Source organism: Malus sylvestris, chromosome 15, assembly GCF_916048215.2.
Source record: "Malus sylvestris chromosome 15, drMalSylv7.2, whole genome shotgun sequence".
Classification (NCBI taxonomy): Eukaryota; Viridiplantae; Streptophyta; class Magnoliopsida; order Rosales; family Rosaceae; genus Malus; species Malus sylvestris.
The window spans coordinates 51581819-51601304 of record NC_062274.1 but is presented as its reverse complement, the minus strand read 5'-3'; the positions used below and the strand labels follow the sequence as shown (position 1 = coordinate 51601304).

General features: G+C 36.9%; 4 protein-coding genes and 1 long non-coding RNA gene across 10 annotated transcripts; 3 read left to right on the top strand and 2 right to left on the bottom strand.

Moving 5' to 3' along the window:
* The first annotated feature begins 462 nt into the window (after nt 1-462).
* Nucleotides 463-4542, top strand: LOC126602608 (probable plastid-lipid-associated protein 4, chloroplastic). Of its 2 annotated transcripts, XM_050269529.1 has the most exons (6): nt 463-806; nt 1511-1624; nt 2234-2329; nt 3212-3286; nt 3440-3507; nt 4049-4542. In XM_050269529.1, exons 1-6 carry the CDS (start codon nt 495-497, stop codon nt 4119-4121), a joined length of 738 nt encoding a protein of 245 aa, XP_050125486.1. In that variant the 5' UTR covers nt 463-494; the 3' UTR covers nt 4122-4542. The 2 variants fall into 2 exon arrangements, with proteins under 2 accessions (XP_050125486.1, XP_050125487.1); XM_050269530.1 differs by lacking the exon at nt 3212-3286.
* Nucleotides 4499-5204, bottom strand: LOC126602609 (uncharacterized). The gene is made up of 2 exons (XR_007616169.1): nt 5064-5204; nt 4499-4768 (listed from the first exon to the last, which is right to left on the bottom strand). It is a non-coding gene; the product is annotated as an uncharacterized LOC126602609 (long non-coding RNA).
* Nucleotides 4767-8058, top strand: LOC126602607 (probable plastid-lipid-associated protein 4, chloroplastic). Of its 2 annotated transcripts, none has more exons than XM_050269527.1 (6): nt 4767-5403; nt 5666-5779; nt 5887-5985; nt 6792-6866; nt 6952-7131; nt 7651-7731. In XM_050269527.1, the coding sequence occupies exons 1-5, from the start codon at nt 5077-5079 to the stop codon at nt 7120-7122; spliced, it is 786 nt and encodes a 261-aa protein (XP_050125484.1). In that variant the 5' UTR covers nt 4767-5076; the 3' UTR covers nt 7123-7131; nt 7651-7731. The 2 variants fall into 2 exon arrangements, with proteins under 2 accessions (XP_050125484.1, XP_050125485.1); XM_050269528.1 differs by having other exon boundaries at nt 4792-5403; nt 7064-7131; nt 7651-8058.
* A 977-nt stretch (nt 8059-9035) lies between these two features.
* On the top strand, nt 9036-16483 carry LOC126602606 (cysteine desulfurase 1, chloroplastic). 4 transcript variants are annotated; one of them, XM_050269526.1, is made up of 12 exons: nt 9036-9292; nt 10192-10311; nt 10394-10677; nt 10752-10885; nt 11031-11190; nt 11560-11746; nt 12963-13108; nt 13184-13256; nt 13373-13436; nt 14822-14921; nt 15920-16078; nt 16158-16483. In XM_050269526.1, the coding sequence occupies exons 3-12, from the start codon at nt 10465-10467 to the stop codon at nt 16326-16328; spliced, it is 1407 nt and encodes a 468-aa protein (XP_050125483.1). In that variant the 5' UTR covers nt 9036-9292; nt 10192-10311; nt 10394-10464; the 3' UTR covers nt 16329-16483. The 4 variants fall into 4 exon arrangements, with proteins under 4 accessions (XP_050125483.1, XP_050125481.1, XP_050125480.1 ...); XM_050269524.1 differs by lacking the exon at nt 10192-10311; XM_050269523.1 differs by lacking the exon at nt 10192-10311 and having other exon boundaries at nt 10383-10677.
* Nucleotides 16484-17160: 677 nt separating this feature from the next.
* Nucleotides 17161-19256, bottom strand: LOC126603086 (uncharacterized). Its single transcript, XM_050269838.1, has 4 exons — nt 19118-19256; nt 18387-18668; nt 18144-18232; nt 17161-17796 (listed from the first exon to the last, which is right to left on the bottom strand). Exons 1-4 carry the CDS (start codon nt 19254-19256, stop codon nt 17734-17736), a joined length of 573 nt encoding a protein of 190 aa, XP_050125795.1. The 3' UTR covers nt 17161-17733.
* Between the last annotated feature and the right edge of the window lie 230 nt (nt 19257-19486).

Sequence of the window (19486 nt, the reverse complement as noted above, 5' to 3'; positions counted from 1 at the left end):
AACTGATGACGTGGCGTAATTTAAACCCGTCTAATTTGCCTCGTAGAGCGACAACTCAAAAGTTAAGTGGTTGAGTATCAAGTATAATTTATATATTTATTGAATAGTAATTAGATGACTAAATGATTTTAAGTTTAGTTGATTCCCTTTATATAAATAATTTTTATAAAGTAATTTAGAAAATAGACGGTTTAAATCATGAAACGGTATTAAGTTAAGATGTACCAGAAGGCCCAACAAGTTTAAACTTGGCCCAAAAAGTGCTCCAACTTACATCTTTAATTATGGGAGATTTGCCAATTTCCGAAACATTTTTACGAGTAATTATTTTTATAATACACTTAACGGAGTTAAATTCGGGGTTAAATAGTGTCAAATAAATTTCCACGTGTCACAAAATTAGAGGTGACATATAGATTGTTTTTCCGGATTTACCCTCTTGCAAACCTTTAAAAACTTCTGAACAGAGACACAATGGCAGAGCAGAGAGCAGCATGGCCTTATCTTGTTCTTGGTCACCTACGCTTCTCACAACCACCCAATCCTCCTCCTCCTCCGCCGCCTCGCCATCGACCCCTAAACTAGTCCCCTGTCATTTTCCGGGGAAACCCACCACCACCACCATTCACACACTCTCCAGCTGCAGTTCAAGTTCTCAGAAATGGAGAGCCAAAGTTTCATTCTTTCCTGCATTTTTGAACAAACGCAAAGACACTCAGCCTATCAAGGACGAGCTTCTTGACGCCATTGCTCCGCTCGATCGAGGCGCTGATGCCACTCCGGAGGACCAGCAAACTGTTGATCAGGTTGCCCTTTGCGTTCCCTTTTGTGCTTTTAGCTTTCATTTGCTATCTGGATTCTGGCTTTTCCTTGTATTAATTGTTCTTTGAGGCTAAAATATATGATGGGAATTCTCCTTAAATCGTTGATTGGGCATTTGGGTCTGAAAATTATATACAAAAGAAGAAACTGTTGGAATAATTTTTGAAGAATTTTTCAGGTCGATGGGCTGAGAGCCCACTCCAACAACACCGATTATGTCCCCATTTTACCACCTGCACAATCCTCAGGTGTGGGTTTTATCACAAAAGACCTCTGTGTCGGTGTTAGTTAGAGTGGGGTAATTCCATTTGAAGTACTCTTCTTTTCTCCCTCTGTCCGATGTGGGACAAATGGGGGTTCTAACAATTTCATTGGAGATGAAGAAACACTTAAAATACCAGCCAGGAAACAGTTCATATTGCCATATTTTATGCTTTTGTGTACATTCTAAATGAAATTAAGTGGAATCATCGGGGCCTCGGAGGCAACTAATAATTATTGCATAATTTCTTTGTAGTAGCTTAATCGTTTTAAAAAGAATGTCGAAAAGCCTGTATTAGCATGTTCATTTAGGCTGTGTTTATTTCTATCATCTCATGATTTATCTCAGTAGAGGATGTGTGACATTAGTTTCTGATATCCGTGTGCACTTTTCTATTTTTGTTCCGTGGAATGCGTTTCTAAATAGATTGCACGCAAACTTGAAGCAGTTAACCCAACAAAGGAACCACTCAAATCTGATTTACTCAATGGAAAATGGGAGCTTATATACACTACTTCAAAGTCTATTCTGCAAACTCAGGTAAATCGATTGAGATTTCCACTTCCATTGATATTTATGTCGTTCGAAGATTAGAAGTCTGTCGAGAGACTCTAAGCAAATGAAATTGTATAAAATTGATGTTGTAGCTTCAGTGGATTCTTGATGTTTTGGATATTAGTTTTGTGTACTTCTTGCTCCCTGAGTAATGACAGGCTATGTCAAAAATGGAACCTTGGTATGAAAAATATGTGCGTCACTTAGGACTATACCTACGTACTTTAAGGAAACACCTTCATTTTGATTACCATTCATGTATTTCTAAATGTGACTCAGAGTTTCCCTTCCCCTAATAAATGAGAAAATTCCAAACTAAGCAGATTCAGTACATTTTGTTTAAAAGTTAAAACTGCGACCTGTAGTGATTGATCTTAATATAAACCTTTGTTTAGCGTTCATGTGCTTCTAATCAGTGATGTCCCTTGCCCTTTGTTTGTGTGTGTGTGTGTATGTGTGTACTTTGCTCCATCTTTTCTCTTGATAGATCTCTATTTTTTCTTTGATTTTGCCAGTTGTGAAAAAATTTGAACTTAAATTTTCTATAACTCCTAGATGTTTCACTTGCCTGACATATATATATTATCATGACAGAGGCCCAAAATTTTGAGATCAAAGGTAAACTACCAAGCCATCAATGCTGACACACTTCGGGCTCAAAATATGGAATCATGGCCAACTTTTAATCAGGTACTGTAGAATTCATTTCCTCATTGATTCGCTTAACCTCCATTTGTAAACTTTCTTTGTACTAAAATTCTGGAAGAACATTGTAACCCGTTAATCATTTAGTGGGGTGGAATTCTGCTTGTTGCTTTAGGTTCTTTTGAACACATTAATCTTCCAGTAGCTATGACTTACCTTGTCAAGTAGGCTCTAATTAGAAAAAAAAAGTGGTAAATTACACTTTGCACCCCTGTATTTTGAGTGAAATTTACTTTTGTTCTTAATGTTTTAATTTGATCAACTTCAACCCTGCCATTTACACATTGTTGCAACGATGACCCTTCCATTTACTTCAAAAATAATGAAAAATACATCTTGGCCTACAACGCATGTAATTTTAGCTAAAAACAGGGGATGCAGCAAAATTTGGGTATATTTCTACATGAGGGATCGTGCAGTACTGCGTGTTTTAGGTAGGACTTATTTTTTGTTCCTTTTTCTACCCATAAGTTGGGTTATGGTTGCAATATGGCCATAAAATTTAACTTTTCGTCCATCTGACTTGATGTAGAAATTAAACTGAGGGTTGACATGGTGCAGTGTAAATTTGATTAATTGAAACTTTAGGAACCAAAGTGATTTTTTTTTTTATAACTACAAGGGTGCAAAGTGATCGTTCAAACTATGTTCTATAGATAAAGAAATTCAAATTTTAAGAGGAAACACAGCAGTATACATATAAAAGAAATGGTGATATGTAATGAAAGGTTTGAAGGTTTTTTGTTATATGACAATAAAATCCGTATAGATTTCTGATGAATAATTTACGAAACAGCCAGTACTTTGTTAAAAGTGGACCTTACTGCACTGACTATTCCACATCAAATTCACATCAATCCTCTGTAGGTAACAGCAGATTTGACACCTTTGAATGCAAGAAAAGTTGCTGTCAAATTCGATTACTTCAAAATTGCAGGTTTGGTAAGTGTTCTTGACGTTATTGGCCTCTTGGAAAGGCCAGGCAAAACAATGACGCAGTATTGATTTAGTTTCCCTTAGCAAGTGTTATGCTTTTGAATTTCTAATTGTGTACTTCACCTAACATTAGATTGTTCATATAATAATGATATACAGATACCTATTAAGGCGCCTGATAGAGCTCGTGGTGAACTGGAAATTACATATTTGGATGAAGAGCTTCGGTGAGTGTATGTACTGTAATTTATTGGATGAAGAATTGAAATTGACTACATGGGATCCTTACTTTTAGGTCTGAATATTAGAGTCGAACTGTGCTTCGAAAATTTTTCTCTCGGCTGAAAGAAATAAAGCATTTGTGTTGAGTATACAAGAATGCATGCAATAGTTGAGATATACATCCTCCTCGTAACTGCCTTGGATCGTAGAAAAATATATAAACTTGCAAGGTTGGATAAACCCACTTGTGAAATCTAGCAGTCTTATGAACCCTGAAATGAGATCTGTTATCTTGAGAGTTGTGACACGGAAAGCATAAATATTTGAATATGATCTCTTTTGGAAAAAAGTGAATTTGTGAGGTTGGATAAACTCAACGATTACCACTCGTTGAATCTTTTGCAAGAGCCTTTCTCCATTTCTCACTTGTACTATGTCCATAGGCTAATATGAATATTAGATGCTTAGCTAATCTTCAATTATTACCGAGGTTGTATCGCAATTGAATGGAAAGTCATGACAATCATTTTTCTTATATATTGGCAGTGTCTCAAGGGGCGACAAAGGAAACTTGTTCATCTTGAAAATGGTTGATCCATCTTACCGAGTTCCTGTCTGATGTACACAATCACATTGCAGAATTAGTAACTCATCTGGCCATCACCCTTTCTTGTTCATGACAATGGACTAAAGCGTACAAGTTTTGCCAAGACTTGGTTCTGCTCCAAGCCTCCAAGTGCTCGTCGTATACGTGTTTGTATAAAATATTGTACATGTTACTGATGCATCGATCACTTCCTGCAAGCTAGGCATTTCCCGACCTTTCCATGTTATTTTTTTGTCGAAATATCATGTAAAATGCATAGTTAAGAGTTATGACTATACATTTGAGTACTTTCAAAGGATCACCTTTTATCGGAAGTGAAGCAGCGCTTGCATCCGTCAAGGTTGTAATGAAAAACATAAACGACTTCAAACGATTTGTACAAATTCAAATTGCAACGAAAAGCATATATAGACATTGTGCAAAGTTTGATTTATTTGTTCTCCTCTTCCCATGTTCTGAGGTGAGAGAAGGGGGCCATATTTACACGGTGAAACGATGTTACGTCGTTATTAAAAGGAGCCAAATCTTATCCTTTACTTTGCTCCTTAGTCCCTTCCTGCACTGAAGGCTGGTTCAAAGATACAACATATAGTTTGGCCTCACATTTTCTGAGCCACATGATAATATTCCTGGCCATCAGATTTCTCCTTATCCAAAAACTGAAAAGTAAAAATACCTACTTTAACAAAACAAAACAAAACAAAACAAAAACAAAAAAGAGTTGGAGCCCTCAACCTAAGTTCGAACTCCCACATATATAATTCTAGGGTCACCAACTCTGCTTTGACGTACCATTTGATCCAGAGGCCAAAAGTACGCTACCACCTCATGCAGTAGCGGGGTTGCATATTGAATGCCAAGGAGGATTAGTATGTCAACAATGTGCGGTGGGATACTTCTTATATTCAAAGAAAAAGAAGAAGAAAAATAAATATCAGCAGAAAGAAGCATTACCATCAATGATTCAATGGCTCTCTCTTCACTCAGTCATGCCACTCCACTGAAAACTCATGGATTCTCGTTCAAATACCCCTTTGATTCTTCACCTTCACTCATTGCTTCTTTCTCACCGAAACCAAACCCTACCAGTTCCTGCATAATACCAAGCCACAACAACTTGCTGGGCAAAATTATTCTTGATTCTTTGAAATGGAGGACCGGAGTTTCCTTCCTTTCAGGATTTCCTACGAAAGGTGAAGACATCAACAGCCTCAAGGAAGAGCTTTACAACACAATAGCTCCTCTTGATAGGGGTGCCGAAGCTACCCTGCAGGACCAAGAACGCGTAGAAGAGGTGGGGTACTATTTGAAATTTTCAGTAGTGTTGCAGTCTTGCAGACGTGTGCGTAGCTAAGTTGACTACGACAGTGTGCTCCCACTCTGCACCTGCAGTTTGAATCCCCAACCCCGTAGTTTAACTTTGATTAGAATATCGCTGCAATAGAACAGATTCATCCGTGTCCATTAACATTATGTGACCAAAACCAGAGAATTCAGTAGTTTCATTGTATCATATATGATGCCTCGGATTGGTAACGATTGATGTATTTATTCAGATTGCACGTAAGCTTGAGGCACTCAACGAAATAAAAGAACCTCTCAAGTCTAGTCTGTTAAATGGAAAATGGGAGCTCATATATACAACATCTCAGTCAGTTCTGCAAACACAGGTAAGTATCTAAAGCATGCTATGGGTGATTTATTTGTACTCTGCGGTTCGTTATTTTCGTTCTTACATCTCCTCTTCATTCTCTTCATCATATGTTCTTAATTTCAGAGGCCGAAGTTCTTACGACCAAATGGAAAGATCTATCAGGCAATCAATGCAGATACACTAAGGGCTCAGAATATCGAAACTTGGCCCTTCTTTAACCAGGTGTTACTTCCTATTGTTTGCCTTTTCAATCTCTTTCTTAATTAACTTATTTGCCTAGCCATTTGATGCTTGCTAATGTGGATTCTAAGGGCGCAGAACGCGGCCAGTAGGTTGATCAATGCTCAAGTGTATTAGTATTCACTGAATTCTGCTAAAAAGTTTTTTATTAATGTCAAACAAGTATACCTAGTGTTTATGTGGTGTCGAAAATCGTCTACTGAGGACGTATTAAACATGATTTGTGGTACTTGTGTAATAGGATGTTAGTTGTTCAAATATCCATTGGTGTCAGAATTTGGGAGTTGAGTTGTAACTCTTTGGTTTTTAGTTTTCATCTTCGTCGCAAATAAGAAACAAGAGAGTTTATACATAATCTTAGAAAACTCATTCCTTTCAATTGTTTAAGGGAGTCCGTACATGTCAGATAGCATCTAGAGTTTGGTCTGATGTATAAGGGAGTCTATTCATTCGTTCCAGATGCGACCGGAGATTCTAGATTACAACTTAGCTAATTTCCTAGGCAAGATTACAGTAGAGTTTTGTCTGATGCAAGCAAGCTTCGGTTCAAATAACAGAAAAAATTTGATCAAAGGTTTGTTGATATGACTCTTGCACCATCAGGTCCACTTACGAAATCAGTAAGAGTCGATGGAAACTGTTTGGTGTATCAGATTCAATCGCTTTCTGCACATATATGGTGGACATAATTGCAGTGTGTGATATTACATCTCATGTACTTTTGTATTGTCAAAAATGTCGAAACTCGAAAGGCTCATTGACCAAGCTGTTTTCTTGTAAGCGTGCAGGTTACAGCCAATTTAGTCCCTTTAAACTCCAGAAGGGTGGCAGTTAAATTTGATTTCTTCCGGATTGCTAGTCTGGTAAGTAGAGGATACATGATATGATATTCACTATATCCTCACGCCCTTAATCGTATTGATTCCGGTGTGCACTCTATGCGATTAGAGACCATCGCACCTTGCTGCAGGAATCGTACACTGTTGTCAGGTAGAAGAAACAGACCTTATGCGTGCATATACGTATTTATTCCCGCCATTGTTTTCCAATGTTCTCACAGATACCTATAAAAAATCCTGGAAGCGGCCGCGGTCAGTTAGAAATTACATACTTGGATGAGGAGTTACGGTGAGTGTCCTACGAACTTAATCTTTTGCAAGGGTTTGTAGCATGCAAAGCCTGCAAAATGCAGAGGGACTTGGTTTTTGTGGCATCAAATGTGGAAACTCTTGTGTCATAGTATTTCCTGATGTCGATTTTCGAGTACCAGTAACAGTTTTCTTCTAAAATTGCTCTCATAGTTTTTCGTTTCGAAAAAAAATTAACTTCATTAAGCTTAACTTTTGAATGACTAAATCTTTCTCTAGTTTTATGCTCCTCTCTCTCTCTCTCTAAAGGAGAGACTCTCATTCAACCGAGAGGTCAAAATGGCGGTACTCTAAGCCTATCTATCGCCTCCGTCATGTGTTTTAGCTTTCTCACGCATGACATCACGTGATTGGTTTGGAATACCATTACTTTAGCTTCCCGGGTTGTGTTTAAGTTTTTTTTTCCTCAAAAATCTTTATATTACTAGCATATTTTTTTCTAAAGTTTCATGGTGTGCTTCTAGTGAGTTATTTGTTTTCCTTTCTTTTTGCATGACAGAATATCAAGAGGCGATAGAGGGAACTTGTTCATATTGAAGATGGTTGATCCAACCTATAGGGTCCCTCTCTGATGTAGCATCTATAACAAAACACAATTGAATCACCATTGAGCCTAAAGCCTAAAGGAGTTTAGTGCGTAGACAAAGTGATGTTTTAAATGACTCTAACCTACGAAGAGTGGGATTCAAACTTGCGTGTATGGCATGCACAAATACTATAACGAACAAAGGGATTCGAACTTAAGTGTATGATGGGCACACTATGTCAGACTTGGATGTTCTAATCGTTAATATACAAGAGTTGTAAAATCTTCCTTGATTATTATTCTTGTTTATCAAGTTTGGCCTTGGCCGGAATTTATACCTTAATTAGGGTAAATTCAATCTAAATTCAATTTTGTGAGCTATTATTAGAAACATTTCACTTTTCTAAAATAGGTCCAATTGGAATTCAAGCATATCGCCTCTCTTAGTCTTAATCTACAACCACAACAAGAAGCTTCAAAGCAATCTCAAGCTTTTAGAGTTCACAAGGTTTGGTAGCTTCTGATCCATCGGTTTCACTTTGCAAGGTCCAGGGTCATGCCAAGAATCACATTCTCAAGCCCAAAGATGTCCTAAATTTTCGAAGAGTAAGTGTTCAAAAGAAAAGGGATCGGAAAAAGGGTTAAACGATTCAATAAGTCATTTTGACGTTGAACTATGTTTGAACTTTAATTTTAGCATGACACACTTAACTTATTCAATTGAATTGTATTAATGACATAAAGCATTTAGTTTGCAAAGACTGGTGAGAAAATGCGGGTGCATTAGATGCTTCATTTGTTTATGTTCGCCTCTTGGTCATATTCAACCATCAAGAAATCATCCACCATTTAACAGGTTTTCATTCTTTTGGCTAGAATCTTCTTTGTTCATTTGCTTCTGATTGGATGTAACGGTTAAGATTTTGAATTGTTGAGTTTGTATGAATGTTGAATACTTGTATTAATCTCAATTTTTCTACGGGCCTACAAGTGAGGCACAAACCAAAATCCAAACCAAACAAAAACCAAATGATTTAGTTTCATTTAGGAGTGGGTTGGAAAAACTGAAAAAAAAAAAAAATAGGATTGAAAACCGAACTAAAGTCGAAAAATCTGAACAGAAAAAAAAAAACGAACCGAATCTTTTAAACCGAACCGAATCGAATTTGATTAGGTCAGTTTTGGTTTTTGAGGTTCGGAAACTGAACCAAACCGAAGTTCTTCAAAACCACGTCGTTGTGTAATTATTTTATTAATTAATAATCCTATTCTAGAAACGGCATCGTTCTACCCTTAAGCTAGTAATTCTGTGAGGAAGACGAAATTCATTTAAACTCCTAATTCTCATTCGGCATACATATCCACAAGTGAAGTAATAATAACCCTACGCGTATTCCTCTCTCCCATTTTCCCAGTTCGCGCTGCCTGAGCCTCCTCTCTCTCTCTCTCTCTCTCTCTCTCTCTCTCTCTCGGTCTTCAATCACTCTCTCAAACTCTCTGTCTCTCATTCCCAGCGGCGACCCGCGACCCTTCTTACTCTCAGTCTCTCACACCTCGCCGTCAGTCTATCATCTCGCCGTCTACTTCTTGCCGTTCCGAGTCTCGACAGCAAAAGGTTAGTCTCACACTCTCACTTCTCTGTGTTTAATTTTCTGTTCAAATTGGTTCTGATTGGACAAATAGTGGCCTTACACATTTTCAATTATTAATTTGCATTTTCTGTCGACAAACTTATACAAAAGACGCCATAGCTGTAGAAAGAAAAGAAAAAATTTAAAATTTGAACCTTTGTCGTTAGACGCTGGCTCTTGATACCATGAAAGACAGTAGGATATAGTTTGTAATCTCAACTCAATAAGGAGCGAGGCACTGAGCATTAATATTTCAAATTCTGTGGGCGAAAAAGGGGTTATTTATATTTCGCATTTGGCCATCTGGGTCAGTTCAAGATTTGAAATTTTTGGTTGTTTTTGTGTGCAATGTGCATTTTTTGAGTGAAATATTTAGAGTATTGGTGTACCACTGCAAAATCCAGTTCAGCTGCGATTGTTACTACAATTCTTCGTATGTGGATTAAGATTTTAAGAATAGTAAAAACACACTAATTTACTATTCTTTTAGTTTGTTAAAACAAAGTTTCGGATTTTGACTTAATTGAATTGTGAAGGGGTTTACTGCAAACTGCAAAGCAAATGGTGAGGTATTATATGAGTTGTCTGTCTGGTAGATATGTTAAACCAGAGTGCTCTCATTTCTTCGAGTCAGATTTTGTGATGGGGTTTCAGTGTTCAGTGGATTTTTTACATATCATTTGATATATGTTTGATTTCATTTGGTTCAAGCGTAGTCTTGTCGTTCTTAAAAAAGTTATAACAATGATCATTTGAAAACAGAAAACATAATATACAATCAGAACTAGACTAGAACTAGGAGTAGAACTTTGGACTTGGATTAATCTTCAGTATTAGGCGTGTCCATATTGGAGTGTGATTGTTCTACACCAATTGGAATCAGACTTGGTTTACCACGGTATACACCTGAAGTGGACCATTGGAGTCTTGCTGTAAAAGATGGGAAAGTATTAGAAAAGGAATGGAGGTCTGAAATTCCTATTCCCCGGGGAGGACCTCATAGGTCTGTTCTGTCTTATTCTTTTTGTGTCATTGGTTCGGTATGGTCTTATAAAAATTCAAGATTCATACCAGTGTATCTTCAGAGCGAGAGACTTAGAGGCAGAGGGAGAGAGCGAAAACTGAAGGAAGCGTAAGGACCAAAAGCAAACAAGAAATGATGTTGACTTTGGAAGGAGTGACTGTAAAACTGCCATACTATTCATTCCCAATCCTACGAAGCCCTGTTCGCCGTGCCATTGTGAACTCGCGACCCTTTTCCGTAGCTGCTTCAACTCTCAAAGAAGGCCACTCAGAGACCCCTTCCGCTCCGCCCACATCCATTTCGCTCGGTCACTTGACCCGACCTGATTTTCCCATCCTCCATCAGGTTTGTCTCCACAAATATAGAGATGTTGATATATAATGTGTTACTTATTGGTACTTACCAAATGGGCATGACAGGAAGTAAATGGATCTAGGCTTGTTTACTTGGACAATGGTGCAACTTCCCAGAAGCCTACTGCAGTGTTAAAAGCTTTGCAAACTTACTATGAATGCCACAATTCAAATGTGCATCGTGGGATCCATTACTTAAGGTACAGAATACATAAATAACTAATTAGTTTGAATAAGTTTTAGATTTTGATTTGTATATTAACTAACTCACTATTAAATATTTAAGTTGGAGTTAGGTTCATCTTGCCTTCTATAGCTTACGGTTTCTTCATGTTGTCAACTTAGTGCAAAGGCAACAGAAGAATATGAGCTAGCGAGAAAGAAAGTTTCCAACTTTATCAATGCATCAGACTCCCGAGAAATTGTTTTTACTAGGAATGCTACCGAAGCTATCAATCTGGTTGCTTACTCATGGGGGCTCCAAAACATAAAACCAAATGATGAGGTAGATAGAATTTCAGTGTATTATTTCCATTGTGTCCTTTATTTTATTTTTGTAAATTACTTTACAACAAGTTCATAAAGGAATACACCATTGTGGCGCTATTATTCTTTTCTATTATTATTATTATTTATTTTATTTCTATAGTTACATGTTCTTTGGTGATGGTTTTCTTATTTTATATTCGAGTTTGGGAATTAACATCTCTACTTAGCTCCATTATATCATCTTGTACGAATACTTGTATCAAATAGCTTTTCATGATCTATTCACCACATTATTCTGTAGATTGTTTGTGAATGGACTCTTAAGTGCAAGTACCATTGATCTCGTATTGTTTATGAGCTCGTGCTTAATAAAATCTCTTTTCAGATCATACTTACAGTTGCTGAACATCATAGTGCAATCGTTCCTTGGCAATTTGTAGCTCAAAAGACTGGTGCAGTCTTGAAATATGTGGAATTAAATGAGCATGAAGTCCCTGATGTGGACAAGTTAAAAGATATGCTTTCAAGGAAGACAAAGCTCGTAGTTGTTCATCATGTCTCAAACGTGCTTGGTATGTTTCTCATCAGTTGTTTTCTTTCCTTCTTTGTATATTATGCCCATAGTTGTTTTGTATAGTGAAGCTAAACTGGAAAGCAAAGATTGCATGCAATATCTTTCTTAATGACATGAGCGTTAGAATTCTTGTATTAATTAGTAAAGCTGTTGTGGTCCAATTGATTACTGAAGCTATTCCGATTCAACTGATAAAGAAAGAGTTTATGTGTTCCATGTTCAGTAATTATGTATTCCAGAAAAACCCATCCTGTTATTCTAGTGTTATTCATTTGTACTGGCACTGTCACTAATGTCTGATTGGGTTACTCAGTTCTGAACGCATATCAGTAGGTGTTTACTGGTGATGTCACCAACCTCTCGTCATATTTATATGCTCGAAATCTGGTGTCTAACGGTTATAGATGTATTGTTGCTTTGGTTTTGACCCGAACATCTAAACTGGATAAGCATTGTTTTGTGCAACAGACCATCATGGGCCTACTACTAACTCCTATCCACGTCACTTTACCACCTAGGTCCAGTACGTCTGGTGAGGTTTGGTCAATGGATATATCCAGGTTTGCATTGTATCTTAAAATGCCTCAGTGCTATTTGTAGTGGACCACCTCGTTTTAACTTTTAGATTATTATAATAGTTCTCCAATATGGGATACACATACTTGGCTTGTATGGAGCCACACAGCCCCAACACATTGCAAAGTAAAGTTTCTCTTGGGTGGTTCTTAGATAGGTGGGATGTGCTTCTCTACTAATTAATACAGTAGGTGTCCATAGCGGAGAAGAAGTTGCTGATTCTATGGTTTGCTTTTCAACCTGTTTGTTCTAGGGTCCATAGCTTATGTTCCACAATCTCTAGAAATAGTAGAGATTTGTAGTCCATACTAGATGACTCATGAGACGTTCATGTACGTTTGATTCCTGCCTGCTCTTGCTTTGGGTATACCAACTTTAGTCATGACACTTGTGCTTTAGTTATATCAACTTTACACAGGCCACTGTTGTACGTTGTATCTTATCTGCTGGAGACTAAAAAGTTTCATATACTCAAATAAACAATTTTTTTTTTCTTTCTTTCTAATGATGTTTCAAATGCATCAAATTATTATTTGAGTAAACTCTTTGTATTAGAATAGATTATGGATTTTGTCTCAGAGAAAGCAGATAACAAATTGCGGGACCATATTGATGCATTCATAATTTTTCTCATGCAGGTTCTGTTCTTCCTATCAAAGATATTGTGCTTTGTGCTCATGATGTTGGGGCAAAAGTGCTTGTAGATGCTTGTCAGAGTGTTCCACATATGGTGGTTGATGTCCAGAATCTGAACGCCGACTTTCTTGTTGCTTCTTCTCACAAGGTTAGGATACTTGCTTATGTGCTGAAATCTACCCTTATGGGCAAGTGTATAAAGTAAATATTAAACATGCCTCAGATGTGTGGGCCTACAGGCGTCGGATTCCTATATGGAAAGAGTGATATCTTGTCTGCCATGCCTCCATTTTTAGGTAATTTTCTTATTTAAAGGTTGTCTTCTGAATGTTATGTTTGGTTTGTATAACTATATCTACGAGGGCAATGGCTTATGTGTATTCTCACTATATTATTTTACTTCTTTTTCTAGGTGGTGGGGAAATGATCTCTGATGTATTTTATGATCATTCCACTTACCAAGAACCTCCATCTAGGTTGGTGAATTCACCTACATATTGAAAAGCTTTTTGTTTAAATTAAGGGGTGTGTGGAGGTGTGCTATCCACACACCCCTTTTTACTTCTCACACTTAATTTATGTCCGTTGATCTTCTTCATTTCATCCGATCTGACGGCCGAAAATTAGAAGGGTGTGTGAGAAGTAAAAAGGGGTGTGGGGATATCACACCCCTAAATTAAATGCAGTGATGAGAGCAGCTTTGTATACCATGTTGATGTTATTGTCCAAACTGTCTCCTGTTTAAGGTGTTATCTTGATAGTTGAATTTGAATACGCCAAATCATGGTCGCAAGAATATCAAGACTGTAAATAACAAGTAGAATGCTACAATTTGGTTATTATTAGCACTGATATATCTCATGAATTCATTTTCAAAATATATCAAGACTGTAAATAACTGTCTCCTGTTTAAGTTGTTATCTTGATAGTTGAATTTGAATACACCAAATCCTGGTCGCAAGAATATCAAGACTGTAAATAACAAGTAGAATGCTACAATTTGGTCTTATTAGCACTGATATATCTCATGAATTCCTAAAGTAAGTTGGGTCATTCCTAAAGGGTGTTTTGAGCTACTAAGCACCAATTTTAAGGCACTTGGAAAAGGGAAAAAATCCAAAGCTTTGTGGGATTGCCTGGTATCGGCAATTTTTTGGAATATATGGCTGGAACGCAACAAAAGGATTTTTGAAGACTATACTGGAGCGGGGGCAGAAGTACTTTGGGGGAGAGTAAAATATTGGGCATCTTTTTGGGCTTCAGTTACTAAAGAGTTTAATAATTGCTCTTTATCTCAAATACTGTGGGATTTGTTAGCAGCAGTTAAGTGAGCTAGGTCTAGAATTGGCTGCTATAGCCAAATCCTATTGGGATTTTCCTTTCTAATTTGTTGGTGGACTTCTTATCCACTTCTGTGTATTTCACTATTCTTTAATAAAATTGTTTCTTCTCAAAAAAAAAAATATATATATATCTCATGAATTCATTTTCAAAATATATCTCAATTTGATAGCCCTTTTAATACCTATAGAAAATGTAGGAAACTAGGAATTACCTATATATGACAGAAGATGCTTGTGGAATTTGTACCGAAGTAGTAAAGTAGGTCTTATGTTTTATTCAATAAAAGTGATCTTCAATTATTTGGTTATATGCAAGTGCATACAATTATTCTAGCTGCACTCTACACTTGGCCTTGTTTTACGGTAATATGCCCTTATCCTGTTTCGACCATAATGGAATTTCAGTTTTTCCTTGTAGTTTTTTCCATGAAACATATTGGTCCTTATCCACATGAGTTATACAATAGTGGGCTGCTTTCTGATGTCTTTTTGTAATTGTCCCTCATTAACCGAACTAGGTTTGAGGCTGGAACACCAGCAATCGGGGAAGCAATTGGGTTAGGAGCAGCTATTGATTATTTGTCAGGACTTGGTATGCAAAGGATACATGATTATGAGGTAAGTTGGATTCTTCGGCCTTTTGAATTTCCTGTTCTATTCAACTGGTTTAGACTTTTCTGTTGCGTGGGCTTTTGTTTTGTTTTAGGTTGTAAGTACACATTAGAGAGAGAGTGGAAAATATTTGTATTGCAAAGACATGGCTATTATATATAGGACCCTAAGACATAAATCTGCTCTGGAGTTAGGCCTTGCACTATGCTAATCATACAAGAATTAAGCTGATCAGAAAATTGCAATCAACTTAAGGCTTGAGCTAATTACACAATTGGACAATTCAAGCTGGTGTTGGCATACAAAGGGGTTCTCTGTATGCTGAAACATCTCCCAGTAGAAAAGAGCAAAAAGATTTATCTTTAAAAAGGTGCGAAAAGAAAGGTTCCCAGAAGTAAGAAATGCAGGGACCACCAAGTGGCTTAAACAACAGATGAAAGCTTCTTCCAAACAAAGGTTAACGAAAAAAAAAGAAGTAAAAGTGAGCAGAAATAGAAGTAACTAAGACAAATAATAATAAATTAGACTAGGATCTCTAGTCGAACCTTATTATGGTAAAAAATGCAACTTTATTTTCTTTTTGGTTGGTTCCCTCTTGAAATCTAAATGCTTCTTTTAATGACTTGAATGCCAATTCTGAACATTAGATTTTTCCTTTATGTAAATATCAGTAACATCATTGTAATTGCCATGTTTCTCGTCTGTTTTCTTCTCGAACTTTGACATATATAACTTTTATGCTACATTTCTTTCGTCGTTATATAAATTATGAAGTAGTGTAGTATCCACCAGTTTCGATAATAAGTGTCATTTTTACCATTTTCTGTACTTGTATGAGTGTGTAGTTGGAGTGATTTTCAGTTGAAAAGTCTATAGAGACCTTAAATATACCTTAAGAAGAAAAGAACCAGTGAGCTTCTTTAGAGACTGAAAGGTCGATGCTTGACGTATGACAATTATTTAGTGCTTAATTACTAAACCGCTCTTGTTTACAATTTTCACAGATGTTTCTTGGTAAATATCTATACGAGAGCCTTCAATCTGTCCCCAATATTCGCATTTATGGTCCAGCCCCTTCAGAACACATCTTCCGGGCTGCCCTATGTTCTTTCAACGTTGAGAATATACACCCTACAGATCTGGCAACGTTTCTTGACCAACAGGTATGATGCTTAGCTTCCCGTACTTTGTAATACAAGTGAGCTTCAACAAAATAGCTGATGCTAACTTATGTAATGCCAGCACGGAGTGGCTATCCGATCAGGTCACCATTGCGCCCAACCCCTTCATCGGCAGTTGGGAGTCAGCGCGAGTGCACGTGCAAGTCTTCACTTTTACAACACCGTAGAGGATGTCGATGACTTGATCCGGGCACTCAACGACACAGTCAGCTTCTTCAATTCTTTCAAGTAGAGCTTTGTACTCTTGCCAGCCTACTGTAAATTTTGTATCACCTATTTATTCTACTGTACTCTCTAAGCTTACAAGTTAAGCGTACCGTTTGTGCAATTATTTGGTAAGACTTGAGAGGGATTCTTTCTTTGAATTCAATATTTATATTCCCCTGATCAGCAGCATAATTCTGAAGGTAAGCTGAGAAAAATAGTTTTAATTCAATCCTGATTGTTACGTACTACTAAGTAGTCTGGACTATCGAAGAAAAATTACAACTTCGAGTATCGTTTGTTCGGTTACATGTAAAGACTTTAGAGGGATTCTTATTTTCGAATCAAACTAGGAATTTGTGCCCGCGCGTTGTTGTGGGATTGAAAATTGTATGAGAAATTATGTTTGAAAGATACGAAGGATTGTGCTGCAACATGTTAATATCCTTTGCGTAATTTGCTTGAAGTAAGGGACATGAAAATCTCAATCAAAAGGAAAGGGAAATAGTTAGGGGTGGTTCGGTATGGGATCCCATACCGAAACCCTTGTCCCGATTCCCAAACCGAAATTTTCGGGAATCCCAATTTCAATACCGATCCCAAACCAAATTTTCGGGAATCCTAATTTTCGGGAATCCTAAAATAGTTTCGGGATTTCGGGACAAATCGGGAATCCCGAAATGGTTTTGGGCTTTTGGACTAAAATTTGACATATTATGTTGTCTAGTCCTAGTTTATAGCATGGTCTCCCTGACCTTGAGTACATCATAAAATGTGATACCTCAATAATCTGATCTATGATTCTACTCATGGTGTCTATAATAAATCCTACAGAATGACAGTTCATCATAGTCTAACACTTCCTTGCTTACTTTCTTTTATGTTTACTGTTGTGAAATTATACATTTCACATGTACACATATGTAGCCATCCAGTAGTTTACAATTAAAGAGTCATATGGTATGAGAAGCAAAAACAGAACCACAAACATTAAAGCAAGACCATGTATCTAAGATTCTATAGCCAAAACAAAAATATGGAAATCCGATTCTCATAAAATTTCTTAGTGGTCAAGTAACAAAAAGAATTGGTAGCTTTACATGTAGCTGCACTATTCGTATGCTTCCTTGATATCAAGTTTGGCACAATCCTACCAAGTCCAGTGGAAAGTACCTAATTGACACACAGAACAACTTAAATCTTGATCACATCGATAATAAGAAATCGCACTTTTGTAGTATCTGAACCTTTTAGTTACAAGTTACAACACCATGGAAACAAATTTAGACAGCAAAAATAACAAAATAGACTGGCAAAGGGACAAAATTCATGTTGTAAGCTCATAAACGCGATGAAGACAAAAGGATATAAAAAGTGATCAGACATCAGGAATAATGCAGGCAGTCAATTCAGAACAACTCTGAATTCTGAGATTATTCCCACTTCTCGTAAATGCCTAGTACTTTCATGGCTAACTCAAGGGAAAACCAATGAGCCTGGAAAGTTTTAAACATATGACACCAGTTAACTCAATTTCATCATCTTACTTTATCAGTTGCACAATTGAGGTAAAGTTGTTTTGCAATCTTTATCACTATACAGATGAGGTTGTTTTCGGAGGTTTTTGAAGACCTCCATCATTCACATGTTCATTCAAAAGCATCAAAGCAAGTCTTCAAAAAATTTAAATATTGCTTTATCCGAACTAAAGTTGATTATTATGATCCATAAACTGGGTAGTACAGGCACCAAGCATTGTTAGTTTACCATTCATCTATCTAGAGATCATAAATAAATACAAATCAAATAAAGGCTAAAAAGTGAAAACATATAATAAACTTACTTCTTCAATTTCTTTCTTCTGGGAAGATTTAGAATCTGATGATCTCCAAGCAATGTAAAATAACCTCAGCCCAAAAAATAAATATAGAACTGCAAAGAAAACAAAATTACAAAACTTGATTTGCCATCAAACATTAAAGCAAGACCATGTATCTAAGATTCTATAGCCAAAACAAAAATATGGAAATCCGATTCTCATAAAATTTCTTAGTGGTCAAGTAACAAAAAGAATGGGTAGCATTACCTGTAGCTGCACTATTCGGTGCTGGTGCTGGATCGAGAGTTCTGTGATGTGAGAGAAAATCGCCCGAGAGAGAGAGATCGCGAGAGAGAGAGAGCGGTGGCGTGGCGGTGGCTGCGTGGTGAAGGAAGGCTGGAGAGTCAGAGGAGATAGTATGGTGTGGTGGTGGGCCGGTGGCTGGCCGAAATTCGACACAGAGAGATGAGATGAGGGCTCGGTGAGGAAGGCTGCTGCGCTTCAAGTTCGATCGAATCAATGGAACGGAAGTGAAATGGGAGATCCGACCTAAAAACAAATGAACGATACAGATTAAATTCAAAACAATGAACGGTTGAAATAATTTTCTTATAATTAAAAAATATTATATATATATAATATTTATTTTCGGTTCGGTATGGGAATACCGAAAATATGGAGATGCAAAACCGAATCCCATACCGAAAATTTCGGGAATTTTGGTTTGGGATCGGGATTTTTTCGGTTTGGTTTGGGATTTTTGGGATTTTTTTCCAGCCCTAGAAATAGTTGTGTAAAACAACCCTAGATAAAGATATTAACTTTAGAATCAACTCAAGTATATTAGCAACGCGTGTGCGCTTTGGCCTAAAGAGAAGAGATCAAATCTTCTATACCCAACATAGGCGTGACCTCTTTATGACCTTAATAAGTGTTTGGCACATTAAATTTATGACAACAAAATTAAGAAAAGTTAGAATAATAAATGTGTGAATCACTTATTGGGGTCACATAAAAGCCACACATCCTTTTGAGTGCAGATGGTTTGGTCTCGAGAAGAGAATTTGTGGGCAACAACCAGCAAAGCCCTTCCTTAACAAGAGCAAACTTTGAATCATATAGCATTTCAAAACCCATGTTTGAACAAAGAATTTTAATGTGGAATAATTACTTTAAAGACATAAAAATTGTAACAATTCAACCCAAATTCTCACCAAAAAATAAAAAAAAAAAAGAGCCAAAGAAGTAAATCATATTATTTCTATTTATGAGTTTTTAAGGCATTAAAAACTTATTTTTAAGTTCATGTGGCACTTGGTGAGTGGGGAAGGTTAACGAGTAAGGTGCTAACCTGACCCAAATTAAGT

Excerpts from the sequence above, each read along its gene's own strand:
- LOC126602608 (XM_050269529.1), top strand. The coding sequence starts at position 495 with ATGGCCTTATCTTGTTCTTGGTCACCTACGCTTCTCACAACCACCCAA. Across the intron at positions 3,287-3,439 it reads ACTTCAAAATTGCAGGTTTG|ATACCTATTAAGGCGCCTGA; the intron begins GTAAGTGTTCTT and ends AATGATATACAG. Across the intron at positions 3,508-4,048 it reads TATTTGGATGAAGAGCTTCG|TGTCTCAAGGGGCGACAAAG; the intron begins GTGAGTGTATGT and ends ATATATTGGCAG.
- LOC126602607 (XM_050269527.1), top strand. The coding sequence starts at position 5,077 with ATGGCTCTCTCTTCACTCAGTCATGCCACTCCACTGAAAACTCATGGA. Across the intron at positions 5,986-6,791 it reads CTTGGCCCTTCTTTAACCAG|GTTACAGCCAATTTAGTCCC; the intron begins GTGTTACTTCCT and ends GTAAGCGTGCAG. Across the intron at positions 6,867-6,951 it reads TCTTCCGGATTGCTAGTCTG|AGACCATCGCACCTTGCTGC; the intron begins GTAAGTAGAGGA and ends CTATGCGATTAG.
- LOC126602606 (XM_050269524.1), top strand. The coding sequence starts at position 10,465 with ATGATGTTGACTTTGGAAGGAGTGACTGTAAAACTGCCATACTATTCA. Across the intron at positions 10,678-10,751 it reads ATTTTCCCATCCTCCATCAG|GAAGTAAATGGATCTAGGCT; the intron begins GTTTGTCTCCAC and ends TGGGCATGACAG. Across the intron at positions 11,747-12,962 it reads TCATGTCTCAAACGTGCTTG|GTTCTGTTCTTCCTATCAAA; the intron begins GTATGTTTCTCA and ends TTTCTCATGCAG.
- LOC126603086 (XM_050269838.1), bottom strand. The coding sequence starts at position 19,256 with ATGGGTTTTGAAATGCTATATGATTCAAAGTTTGCTCTTGTTAAGGAA. Across the intron at positions 18,669-19,117 it reads CTTTTATGTGACCCCAATAA|GTCGGATCTCCCATTTCACT; the intron begins GTGATTCACACA and ends ATTTGTTTTTAG. Across the intron at positions 18,233-18,386 it reads ACCGAATAGTGCAGCTACAG|TTCTATATTTATTTTTTGGG; the intron begins GTAATGCTACCC and ends TTTTCTTTGCAG.